This window comes from Lytechinus pictus, chromosome 18 (genome assembly GCF_037042905.1).
Source record: "Lytechinus pictus isolate F3 Inbred chromosome 18, Lp3.0, whole genome shotgun sequence".
Lineage (NCBI taxonomy): Eukaryota > Metazoa > Echinodermata > Echinoidea > Temnopleuroida > Toxopneustidae > Lytechinus > Lytechinus pictus.
In genome coordinates, this window is record NC_087262.1 from 11,707,460 (window position 1) to 11,720,997 (window position 13,538).

General features: G+C 35.3%; 1 protein-coding gene across 2 annotated transcripts; it reads left to right on the forward strand.

The window, feature by feature from the left end:
• The first annotated feature begins 205 nt into the window (after positions 1 to 205).
• Positions 206 to 9,136, forward strand: LOC129281530 (uncharacterized). Of its 2 annotated transcripts, none has more exons than XM_054917459.2 (4): positions 206 to 670; positions 4,779 to 4,977; positions 6,515 to 6,652; positions 7,975 to 9,136. In XM_054917459.2, exons 1-4 carry the CDS (start codon positions 585 to 587, stop codon positions 8,104 to 8,106), a joined length of 555 nt encoding a protein of 184 aa, XP_054773434.2. In that variant the 5' UTR covers positions 206 to 584; the 3' UTR covers positions 8,107 to 9,136. The 2 variants fall into 2 exon arrangements, with proteins under 2 accessions (XP_054773434.2, XP_063969086.1); XM_064113016.1 differs by having other exon boundaries at positions 361 to 472.
• Positions 9,137 to 13,538: the final 4,402 nt, after the last annotated feature.

Here is a 13,538-nt window from a genome sequence, read left to right on the forward strand (position 1 = left end):
TTCAAACCTGACTGTGCATGTAATATAGTTTATATCCTGTGTGTTGTGTTGAATTGGATGACGTGGAACTAGCACCGGCTGGGACTTTTTTTGTGTGTTCCTTCTTTTCATAGGCTTTGTTTGGCTTGCTAAAACAAGCATGACATTTGTCTACTGAAATACTGTTTGCTTACCTTGTATGATATGAAAGAAGTAGGGAACAATCATACCGCTGCAGTCATGGGTTAGATCTATACTTGATCAGGAGTTCCAGGTCTTGTGAAACCCTAGAACTGGAATTAGTAGACCTTTCATGGGATTGTTCTGGATTGGCTGATACACATAATTTTGTGTGAACTTGTTCCATAGGAAGCCAGGTGCTTGTCTCTATTACCGTGAACCTGTTCAAATATTTGCGTTTTCGCAACCGCCGTTATCAAATGTTAAAATTTGTCGTGAGAAAAGAGAAACGGATTGACGCAGACGTTGAATTGTAAGTGATAAGCACAAATGCTCCATTCATTCTATCTTGGACTAATGTAGATGAGAGCTATAGAATAACGTTATTTTATTAGTTGAAACGTACGTGTGTGGCTAGTGAGAACATGCTTGCGATGTACTATCAAACCGGGATAAGACACTTTCACTACTCTGAGGAACAGCTCAATGGATTAAATATTTACACCGACAGGTATAAATCTCAGCATTTTAATCATATTTGCATACGTTTGGTGTTAGTCACTTAATAAGTGTTAGTGTTCATGTAAATTTTTTGTGAGTTTCCAACTTTTCAGTATTCCATATATTCTGTTCTAATGAATATTCCTTTTGGTTGTGATGACATAACGTATTGTTACTTCCGTTTTTGTACTAAACCTTTTTGTGTGTTTCCAAGTTAGTGCTTAATATTATTCTCAATTAAACATTCCTGATTAATTAAACCTTCAAGGACACCTTCAAATACCTTTACATTGGTCCATATCATGCTGTACATGTATTAATCAATGTACGGTATGCAAAATCTAATGATTCATAATGATTCATACATGTACTGTAAATTACCATAGGATAACATTCACTGATAATTGCATCTGGCAGTCACATGAAGTACAGTGTATTCTCTTGTCTACTCAGAAAAAAAAGAAAAGTTCATGCGGCATCTTTATACATTCATTATATCTTTGTGTAAAATCTTATAACTACACTTAATAATACTGTAATGCACAGTTGTATATACTGAAAGCAATATTTTTTGCATGATAAATGTAATGGATTTTTTTTAATGTAATGCACCTTTGTTTGCTGTAATTTACCAAGTTTGATTGTCAGAGGGAGTGGTTGTCGAACGATGCACTTGGACAGTGTCCATGTTTCCTGTATGTGTGTTATGGAATGTTTCATGAAGTCAATGGTCATGGGATTCCAGGCAAAAAATAAATCATTTTCAATTTTCCGAGGCTACGTTTCACAACCGACTGCCTAAATCTGCATCATTCAATAAGCTTTAACATTGTGGTGAATGGGGGTTCTCCGGGGCTCTTTTCAATTTCTCAGAGCTCTTTTGAGCATTTTTTTTTTTTTTGGGGGGGGGGGGTGAAAGGGCACATAGTCCTCATGTAATTTTTTTTTCTCTGGTGCATTTTGTCACAGACCCAACTAACAAAATTTGGCACATCTGCCAAAGAATAAAATTACTACACATAACATTTCAATATGTTCCTAACTGACATTGATCACATATATGTATCAATTAGAGCCAAGTGGATAATTGTAAATGAGGCCGTTGCCTTCTTAACAGGGGGCCATTTTTCTTTCCACGCTGTTGAGCTTTAAATTGTGCATGGCAATGATTTCTGGGGTTGAATGGTTTCGATCGATAGTGAGAAAAATCAGAATGATGTGAGATAAAGGACAACATTTTGCATTTATATAAGCATGTATTCATTAGAAGTTCACATTAAGGTCTGGTATTGGAACTTGTTTCTAAAGGCACTGCTTAAAATTTGTTGGACCAACAATTTAGCATTAGACTTTAATAAAGAAATTAATTAAAACTGGATCATATCAGTGAATTTAACTTGTCTGGCAGTGGTATGGGGATGTGCCACTTTGACACCCCCCCCCCTGCACACTGCCCGGTGTATTCATAGTGCCCAAGACCCCTTGTAGTCAGTTCCTTAGACCCCCATTTCAGGGTTTTGTGAGGCACAGCCCCATCAAAATATGTCCCCCCCCCCTCCAATACTTGTATACTTAAGAAAAAAAACAAAGAGATGGTTTATTTCTAATTTGTCTTATGCCAGATCATCCAATCTACTATCACTTGGTCGACCATCAATTCGTCCACTATCCACATGGTCTAATTGCCATTTCGTCCACTCACCATTTCGTCTAATAGGCAGTTTGTCCAATAGCCATTTAGTCCATATACCATTTGGTCTAATTGGACCAAGTGTTAATTGTGCATAATGAATGAAATGAAATGGATATTAGACCAACTGGTTATGAGACGAAATGGTCATAGACACAATGGTGATTAGACGAAGTGATAATTGGACCAAATGGTTTTTAAACGAAATGTTGATGAGAGCAAGAGAGAGATTCACATTTGTGATATTTAATGATTATGAATGATTATGAGTTGGATACTGTCATGTCCCAGTTCTTGTGTTCCATTACAAGGTATTTACATCAAAACCACACCAGAAAATTATTTTTTGTTTGCAGTTTGTTGTTTTCCATTGAATGATGTTAATGCATGACTGGTCTTTGAAGCCGTAAGACTGAAAGTATGCCAACCACAGAAAAAGATAAACTTGCACTAGATTATCATAAATGTATTGTGGTGAATGAATGGAATACATGTTCATGAACTGTTGTGGATGATGCTGTACAGTAGCAGTTTTTGCTTTGACATTCGGTGAAGCTGTCAACACATAGTGAATAGCTCAAATGTAGCTCAAAAGATCTTTTTAATGGCATTATACTATCTGATACTGCCAAACTCAAAGGATGCACAAGTCAACTGACTTACCAAGGTTCAAGAAGTAGCCTTACTTCATTTTACGAAAGAAGAGGTCTGATTTGATACTGAAACAGATGCTTGCTTTGTTTTTTGAGAGATGGAACATCAACTATCGTTCTTGTTTGTTGAAAGGTAAATTCTTGAACATAATATTTCTGGGTCCAGTTGCCGACAGCATTGCAATCAACAAATTTCTGAAAATCAATTGCAACTGGATTTTTCAACAGATCGGAAGCACTGAATTAGAACTCGAGTTTGATTTTTTAGTTGCATTCAAATGCAAATCTTTCTACAGTAGGCCCTTGGTCATAGGAAGGACTGTAGGTTATCTGGTTCTACTGTATCAAGGGACTCAACTGGACTAATGTTTGTCCATTATACAATGTCTGGAGGCTGTGGCTTTCAGCAGAAATCCTGGTTTAAAGGGATGGTCCATGCTGAAAGTATTTATAGCTTAATAAATAGAGTAGAATTCACTAAGCAAAATGCCGAAAATTTCAGCAAAATCGGATAACAAATAACAAAGTTATTGAATTTTAAAGTTTAGCAATATTTTGTGAAAACAGTCGTCATGAATATTCATTAGGTGGGCTGATGATGTCACATCCCCACTTGTATTTTATTATATGATATTAGGTTTATTCAAATGTTTTCCTCCAAGAACTAGAAATATTGGATTGACAACTGATTTAGTGCATTAGATATTTATTGCTGCAACTTATTTCATTATAAGGGAGACATATTATTCACACAAGCATGAAATAATGAAAAAATTATGATTTTATGTAATAACATAAGAAAACGGAGAGTGGAGATGTGACATCATATGATCATAAGCCCTCCTAATGAATATTCATGACGACTGTTTTCACAAAATATTGCTAAACTTGAAACTTCAATAACTTTATTATTTGTTATCCGATTTTGATGAAATTTTCGGCATTTTGCTCTGTGAATTCTACTCTATGTATTAAGATATGAATATTTACAGCCCAGACCATCCCTTTAAGGTCTTTCATTGTCAAGGAATAGACGCATAGCGCCTTTTATACTTATAGCGGGATTTATGCTGAAAGTCAAGGAACAAACTTTTGAAGATTACCTGAAGACACTGTGGGTCTTGGCTTTTCTGTATTACCCATTGTGTTGTCTATGATAAGATTTGAGTATTAGCAATTGAGAGCATCGTGGGAGATTCAGGTACGAAAGATGTATGCAGTTTTGCCTTCTAGTATCAAAGCTGCCTACAGAACAGCAACCAACAGACTTCTGGTGATATCAAGGGACTTCTGGTGATATCAAGGGACTTCTGGTGATATGGGGACTGCCCGACTGGTATCCTCCAAGGAACACTGGGTCAGGCTGCAAGAGAACATACTGTTGTCACTTACGATATAAAGACTTCTTATACCATGCAGCTATAGACCCAACTTGACTGATATCTTTCTTTTTCAAATTGTCCTTGGACACAGTGACATCATCCAACAGATTTCAGTATTGTTGACTCAGTGTTAACCTTGTGAACATCGAATCTGATTAGGCTGCAAGAGACGATTCACCTACTGTCTGCACTTAGGATTTAGATATCCTTAGTGTACTAATATATGTCTTCAATTTGTCCTTGGAGACATTGACATCGTCCAACAAACTTCAGTGGTGCTGACTCCGTGTTAACCGTAGAAACATTGAATCTTAACAGGCTGCAAAAACTTGAGGTCCTCATCCCCACATAGACACAACTGGACTAATCTCTCTCTCTCTTTTATTCTTGCAGACATCGTCATCATTCCACAGGCCAGAGCTATGGACCTTACAGCACCAACTCCCCCAGGGGTAACTTGAGGAACCACGGGTCCAGTCCAGCCATTGGTAGGGACACCATCTTGGTGGAAGCCAGTACCTACAGACAGATGGTGCAGGACTTGAGCAGCATGAAGACAGCCCTTGGCAAACTCAGCAGGATGCTTCAAGATGTAAGTTGCTTTTAGAGTGTCTTGATCAAGGGTTTGTGGGCAGATCTTATTTTTTTCTTTGATTTGTCTGTAAATAGCTTACATTCTCTTAAACCATGGACCGTTGGATAAAGACTTGTTATAATAACAAATGCACAATTTCTATATCAGGATTACTATCAGCCAATCAAGTTGAATGATTTCAGTAGCTTTAAACTGTTTGTTTTATAACAAGTTTTATGAAATGGGTCCCAGCTGCCTTTGTACCAGAGTTGACTACAGTGCTCACAGCGCATTTCTGGGTCAGCCCTCCCCTTTTGCAGTGCTAAAATTCCAATGACCACAGAGTTTGTCAAATCTGTCATTTGCTAACAAAGATTTAAACCTTGACAAAACAAAAGTAGGATTTTCATGTTTGGACACATTGATACCTGTTTCTGCAACTTCTGTTAAAATGTTAAAATAATGGTTGTCATTCAATCAATAAACAAGCTAGGTATCAGTTTTGATCCCTCCAGTTAAAGGATAAGCCAGTGTTGTTTTCTACTCTCTAACACTAGTGATTTTTTTTTTCAGATTCAGCGTTATTTTGATGGAGCTAAAGATACAAAAAAATGTCTAAAATCTCTATCCCCACTCCTCCCATTCAGCTATTATCATGAATCCCACTTGAAGTCAAGTTGATTGGGATAAACGGCTTTACACATTTACTAATGAATTTTCTGATCGATTTTATGTTAAGGACAACTAGTGTGTGGTACCCAAAGTGGATAGGTAAGAATTATACAAGAAAACCCCCCCCCCAAAATTATGATTTTCAGCTTTTGATTATGCTGAACTTACCTGTACTTGGTGTTCCAAAGGACAGTTTCTTTCTGATGGTTCATTCCGAGAAACATCAAAATTTGATAGACATTACTAGATTTTATATCTAAAAAAGCAGTTGGTAATTTAATTTAATGAAGGCATCCCAAACAAAATCAAATATTATGTTTGACAGACTTTGCCCAAACCTTCAGCAATATATTTTTCCTATTTTCTTGATTTCATTCTTGTTTTGTGTATTTTTTCTTTTATTTATGTAACCGACATCATCAACTTCCCTTTAAACATGACAAACTTTTGAATGAATATCATGTTTTTTCATGATCGAGACTCGTTTCAAATGACAGGAAGAAGAGATAAATTTGATGGGAAGTATGGATCAAAACAGTAGACAACAAATGTTCGATGACTGTATTTTTGTTTACCATGTACTTTCAGAGAATTTTTTTTTTGCTGTTTATGTGATGACATCATGGGAACTTTTTAGAGGATTGGGGGATTATTTCATATTTTTGTCATGTTTTGGGTGCCCATTTTCTCATTAGATTACTGTATTAGCAGATATTTTCACGAATTTAACAACACACGAAAATATTCAAAATATCAGATACATTATTACACCCACTTTAATATATGAACAGAAAATGTGGGAGCTGCTTATATGTAAGATCATAAATTAAAAATTGTATAAAAGATTTGAAATTTATTTCATGATTTTTTTTTTCATGCATAGCCGAAAGCTCTTCAAGATATGCTTGCTGTTTGCCAGCCTGGTGCAGAGAAAGACCCTGGTGCAGAGACCATGGATAACATGACCCAATGTGAACAGATACCTGTGCAGGAAGGAGAGAATCAGACTGACTATGTACAGGTATGCTTAATGGGAGTGTTCATGTATGACTCTTATAAACTCTATAAACTAATCTAACAAGTATATGGTTAAAAAAAAGACATAAAAAAGTGTTTCTAAAGAAATTGAAAGGGCCACAAAAAGGTGGAAGGAAAGAGAGGAAAAAGATAAGGGAAGAAAGGAAAGTAAAAGTTTATTTATCTAAGAATTATAAAAGCAAAATTTTAAGATGGTATTTAAGACATATAAAGTGCTACAAATAGGTAAAGGAAGAGTGAAAAAAAACAAAGATAGGGGTACGATGGAAAGTAAGAGTTGATAAATAAAGAATTGAAGAAAATCCACAAATTATTAAAGAAAATGTAAAGAGAAAAGGAAAAAGGACAGTAGATTGTACATGTATAAATGAAACAAGCTTCTAGACCTGTTACTAAATATGTTGAGAAATAAATTAAATTGATGTAAGGAAAACGGGACCTATGTATAATTTCCTGTGTTGTTTAAGTATAGAAGTAATGCTGTCTTGGTCTGGAACAGATATTTTTTCTTTTTCAAGCAAAAAGCTACACTTTCAAAACTTCTCTTTTTTTTGCTCTTGTACCCGGGTTTTGGTCAATGTCATTATAAAAAACTTTAATATTTACAAGAAAGCTAAAAGTCATTTCTCATGATTACTATGGCCGACTGTGTGGTGCGGAGCTAATAACATTAGACGGTGTTTGATTACACATGGGGGATTAGAACGGAAAATAACAAATCCCTTCGCAAAATGGCAATCATTGTAATCAGTCCAAGCATGGATCTGAAAATGTGAGATAGGGTAGCCTGAAGTAAACAAATTCATAAATAATGTAATTAAAAACAAAGAACTAGCCAAATCATGTGTAACATAGCCAAGTCATTGGCTAGTAATGCTTATAGTATGTTTTTGTATGCTATATTATAATGAATTTTCATGAAATAGAACATGCCCTATTGAAATAGAATATTTCTTTTGAAACTTTACATGAATTGTTTACTATGGCAACATTAATCAAAATTCAATCATAAGGTACTATTATGGTAACTACCATGGTAACGATACTCACCTGTCAATCAAAATTAAGGATCCAGTAGATCCAAGTTACCAATAGAAGTTGTTAAACTTTAATACAATGGGGGCCTGATTAATTATGGGTTTATCAAGTTCAAAGGCCACTCAGGCTTTTGAAAATTATCATCCTCAAAATTCATTCTCATAATTTTCCTCCTCAAAATATTCATTCTCAACATATTCATTCTCAAAATTAATTAATTCTCCAAATATTCTATCTCAAAATACCTTTCTAAAAATTGTTTTCTAGTTGGACTCAAAGGTACCTGTTCAAACACGTGAAGCAGCATCGCAGAGTGAGAGTATGCAGAGAGAGAACAGAGGAGTCCAGAGTGATATAACATTTACTGTAAGTATCTACTTGATCAAAGAGATAAAATAATAATAGATGGGATTTGTAATGCGCCAAATCCACTCTGCAGAATGCCCAAAGCGCAGTGAAATAATTTAAAGAGAGAGAAAAGTACATATACAGTGATAAATTAAGGAACTGACAATTAAGAGAAGGAAGCATTGAAAAGATGCATACTTATCTATTTTATTTATATTTTCATTCACTGATAAAATCGTTTATACAGAGTGGGTTGTTTCGCCAGTGGTCTTACAGGCACATATTTGTCAGTTTTCATAGGGGAATTTGACACCAGATTTATGATCCGCAAATGATATGTAATATCAGTGGAATGTTACATTATGATAAAAAATCATTATCTCACTTTACCTTGCCTGACAGTTGCACTAGGCAAATCAGGATTGGTCAAAGAATTTCTTGCTGTACATGTACATCTAATTTGCTTCCCTCCAGAGAAGAATCTATTACAGGTATTTCCAATGCTTTTCACAAAGTCTGGGGTCAGCATACAATAATTATCCACTCCCCATGAACGCTGGCGCCCATGAAGGACCTATAATGCTTGCGGTCCAAATCTCTTCCTTCATTCACATCTATGGAGCTTTCTTTTAAAACTTTTTGTAGTTTCAGATGACATTTCATATTTATTTCCACGTTTCATCATCCCTTATGTTCCTACGTGTATTTTTTTCTCAATACAGTTGTGTTCAAAAGTTAGTGAGCCCCACTGCAAAATGCACTCATTCATGCTGAGTGTTGAATGTAGGCAACAACACTACAAATATTTTGTCAAGCCCAGAGAAACAAACCTTATTGAATGTGATATTTTATCACCCGACTTCACAATTAAATATCTAAAACATAGCAGAATTGGAACACTTAAAATATGCTCACTCTCTGGTGGGATTCACTAACATTTGAGCACTACTATATCTCTGCCCATCTTACTCCCCTCTCTTTTTCTGCTCCTCCTATTTTTTAAAATCTTTCTTTCATTCATACCTCAATTCATCTGCATTTCCTTTCCCCTCCTCAACTTTTGCCTTGAAGCTTCCTTTAATAAAGAAATCACAGTTTGCTTCTAAACAGATCTTCATGCTCAATATTTTCATCATGAATAAGATACAAAAACCTCACTTCAACTGATTTTCTTTTCAACTCCTCATTAACTTTTGCCTTGCAGCTACATGTACCTCTAGCAAAGAAATCACCTACAAAAAAACATGTTTGCTCCTAATAAGCAGGTCTATATACTCAGTATTACCTAAAATTACTATCACGAAGATATGAAAACCAACTTGTTTTGACAGGAAAGGGACTATTGGAGTGATCCCTTTCCTATTTTCCACTTTGTCTTTTTTCCGAGCCTTCATTCTCTTTTCCAATCCTCCCTGTCAATCCATGGGGACACTGTCCAAGTTGTTATCCGAAAACCTTCGCTCGTCTGTCATTCTGTCCTGGCCATTTCCCTTTACTTGTCATTGGAATCGAACTCATAAACAGGAAGGTAATGTCAAATAATGTAGGGGGTTGTTCAGATGGGGATAATTTAGATAAACCTGTAAAATTAATGAAGTTTAATTTGGACTCATAGTCATAAACAGAAAGGTATTGTCAAGGGATTGTTCAGACAGGGTTTAATTTTAGCAGAATCTTCGTCGGAGGCAAAGACGAAGATTCTGCTAGGATCGAAAGCTTAGGCCCCTTTTTGACTTTATAATTTACTCCATTGGCTCTCTTTTATTAGATAAGCAGTTTTCAGCAGCTTCTTTTTGCCAGGGTTTAATTTTGTATGAAACTTTTTAGAAGGATTTTGATTTAATTTGCAATACATGCAATTTACCATGCCCCTTTTAATAATAATATTAATATTTTGCTCTTATATAGCGCTTAATACTTTGGAACGATGTGTCTAAGTGCTTTACAGATATATTATGTACCTTTTCAGTACATTTTGTTAGCATATCATCGTAGTTAAGGTTTATTAGTAAAGCAATGGTCTTGTAATACTTCTACTGACAATCGTAATATTTCACTTCAGTATAGTGCCTTCGAATCCTACTTTAATTGTTCTTAACAAGCTGTCCTGCATACCTTGTGATTTGTTTCTGACGAATGAGGGCTTGTGATGCAAAAACGTTTGCGGGATTAGACGCGACTCTGACTTTTACTATCTGGTTCCTTACACAAATCCTGGGATGCGTCTTTTAGCAGAAATCCTGTATACAGCAACATTCCTGGCATTCCCCAATGTTTTTGTAAAAATGTTGATTGGATGTAGCTTGGCCTTATGTTATAAAGGGACCTAACTTTAATATCAGTCAGTTGGGGGGGTATTGCTGGCTATAAAGCGCTTTCAGACATTTTGTATCTTTTCCTGTGGCGATGGCGAGACTAGGGCAAACTGAATTAAGGAGACTTCCGTACAGCGCCACAGGAGCTTGAGCAGGAGATGCGCCGCAGTTGAAACGGTTTATACAGAAGCAAGGTTCCCCAGAATAAAAATAGATATGACAGTGATTGGATGTCTATGAGTCACTGGAAATAGGAATAATGGTGAGGATTTGTTTAATTGGTTATTAGAGAATGTATATGCTGCGAGAAGTTCGCGATGATTATAATTGTCTGATACATTGAACCTATGATAACACTTATTTTGGATTTAGATTCTTTCTGAATGAATTGCGCGGTATGTTTTAATTTTTTATTTTATTAGATAATATAAATATGCTGTAGGAAGCATGTGATGATTAAAATTGTCTGACACATTAAACTTATACACTAACATCCATGTTGGATTTAGGTTCCTTTGCAATTTATGTTGTCACTGAAAATTGCACTAACAACTAGGATTTGTTTAATTGGTTATTAGCGAATACAAATATGCTGCGAGAATCGTGCGATGAATGTAATTGTCTGATACATTAAACTCGGAGTAACATTGGATTTAGATTTTTTTTTTCAATTAAGTAATCATAGTAAACTTCGCTAACAAGGATTTACTTAATTGGATATTAGAGAATACAGATATGTTATGAGAGGTATACAGTGATTATAATTGTGGGATACATTAACCGTGGAGAACTTTACATTCATGTTGGATATAGATTTTTCTTCAATGAATAGTGTCACTGGAAATTTGAATAATTGCCAGGATTCAGTTTAATTGGTAATTATAAAAATATATCTGAAGAAGCATGGGATGATGACAGTTGTCTGATTCACTAAACTAACCAAAACATTTTCATGTGTATTTGTGTCTTATACAAATTCCTCTTCAGTCAATGGAAGTAGGATTAATGGCAAGGACTTGTGTAATTGGAAATTAGAGAATGCAAATATGTCACAAGAGGCATGTAGTGATTATAATTGTCTGATACATAAAACCCACCACAACATATTTATTGGATTAAGATTTCTCTCCAATGAATATTCATGTAGACATAGTACATGGGAATGATTACAATACAAGGATTCGTTTATTTGGTTATTAAAGAATATAAACATGTTGCGTGGGACATGCAATTGCTATAATTATCCGACAATACCAACTATTAAATTTTTTATTGAAGATTAATATAATAATGGCACATGACTTCTAGATCACATGCAGATCCTCCGTTCCTTTGATTGCCAATTTGCAACTTCCTTTGTCGGCACGAATTGTCTGGGGATTATTTGATGGATAATGAGAAGTGTCTATATTGGAAATAATAGATGATAAGACACAGATTCAAATGAGAGAACCTTCCAAGTGAGTGGGAAACAAAACAAAAGTATGCTAAGAAAGAGGAGAGAAAGATGGGGGATGGGGAGAGAGAGAAGGAGAGAATGATGGAGGGAAAAAGAACAGATTCGAGAGAGAACAGGATACTGTTTAAGCCAATATTTTGGTTGTACAGTTCTTTTCATGATTCTTTGAACCCGTTCAGCATATTTAGCCATTCTTATTTTTGCAAACCTGGTTTTGTTTTCATGTGCAAGAATGGATGAATAGCCCTAGTTTGTTACAGAAAACTACCTGCATTAATTGCTAACTGGCTATTGCTACAGTGCAATGTTTTAATACAAAATAATCCCCATTCAGAAATAACTAATTTTCACTGCTAATCCCACCCCCCCCCCCCCCTCTCTCTCTGTCTCTCTCTCATCAATTATAACCAGATATAGATAAGCATGCATTTGCAAGAGAAAAAATAAAGAAATAGATTTTCCGAAATAATTTGATACATTTATAGGAAAGTAGATCATTAAATGCAAGGGAGAAATATTCAATTCAGCATTTTTATTTAATGAACAGAAGGTGAAATTGTCCCCATTCTGAAAAAAAAATTAATGCCCCCCTCTCTCTCTCTCTCTCTCTTTATATGTCATCAATAATAGCCAGAAGTGAGATAGCATAAAATTACATTAGATAGACAAAAATACAACTTATTAGATTTACAGAAATTATAAGGATACATTTATAGCAAAGTAGAAGATTCAACACGAGTAAGAAAAATTGAATGAGAGTGCTAACGTGGCAAACAAATGAATTGTAGGAAGTTGGTTAATTTCTTAATCTATCAAGGATACCTTGCGGTTTATAGCTGACTGGAAATTGACACAAGAAATAATGAATGGGAAATAAGATCATGAAACACTGTAATGCCACAGTCCCAATGGCATAAACTAACTCTCGATTCACCAAAGCTTTTCCAATGATATACCATTGGTGGGTTTGGAGTCTGTTTCACAGGTTTGACTGTAACATTCGGGTTGATATTACGGGTTGATTTCAGTCTGATATTACAGAGGAATGTCCATTTAGTGATATTATGATGAGCAAAGAAGGCTGATTATAACAAACTGATAATATCAGGCCTGCCAACTACTGCTTTTTTCCAGGAGTTACATGGTTTATAAGATTTTGTAATTTGTATTGATCAACCAAAAAGAGGAGCACTCCATTTTTTCAATTGAAACAAAAAATAAATCAGGCCATACATTGTATATGTATTTGCATGGTGGGATATGGGTGTGTGTATGGGTGTAAGATTAATATATAGATTTTCAACACTTGTAATTTCTCAATGTTTAAATATAAGAATGCTAAACATGTCTTAATTAAAAATAAGTTAGGGAGACACACCTGACATGTGCAGAAAAATTTGTGGCCCGTGATTAGGACTCCTTTTGTTTCATTTTCAAATGTTGGCATGCCTTTATTATTTAGATGTTCCAAGTGCAGCTATGAGGGGCCAAACAGGCCATTAATATGACAACTATGCAACCATTCATCTATTCAAGATTTGTCCAATTACACGTATGTATATTGTGTTTTAGCAAGTTTATGGATGTGTGAGGCCGATCTTAAGTCTTGAAAAGTTAAAGTGAACATAGCTCATAGATCATGATATGTCAGGAAAGGATGGCAATTTGGTCAACAGAAAGTCCCATGAGTGTGATTAGAATGAATGGTG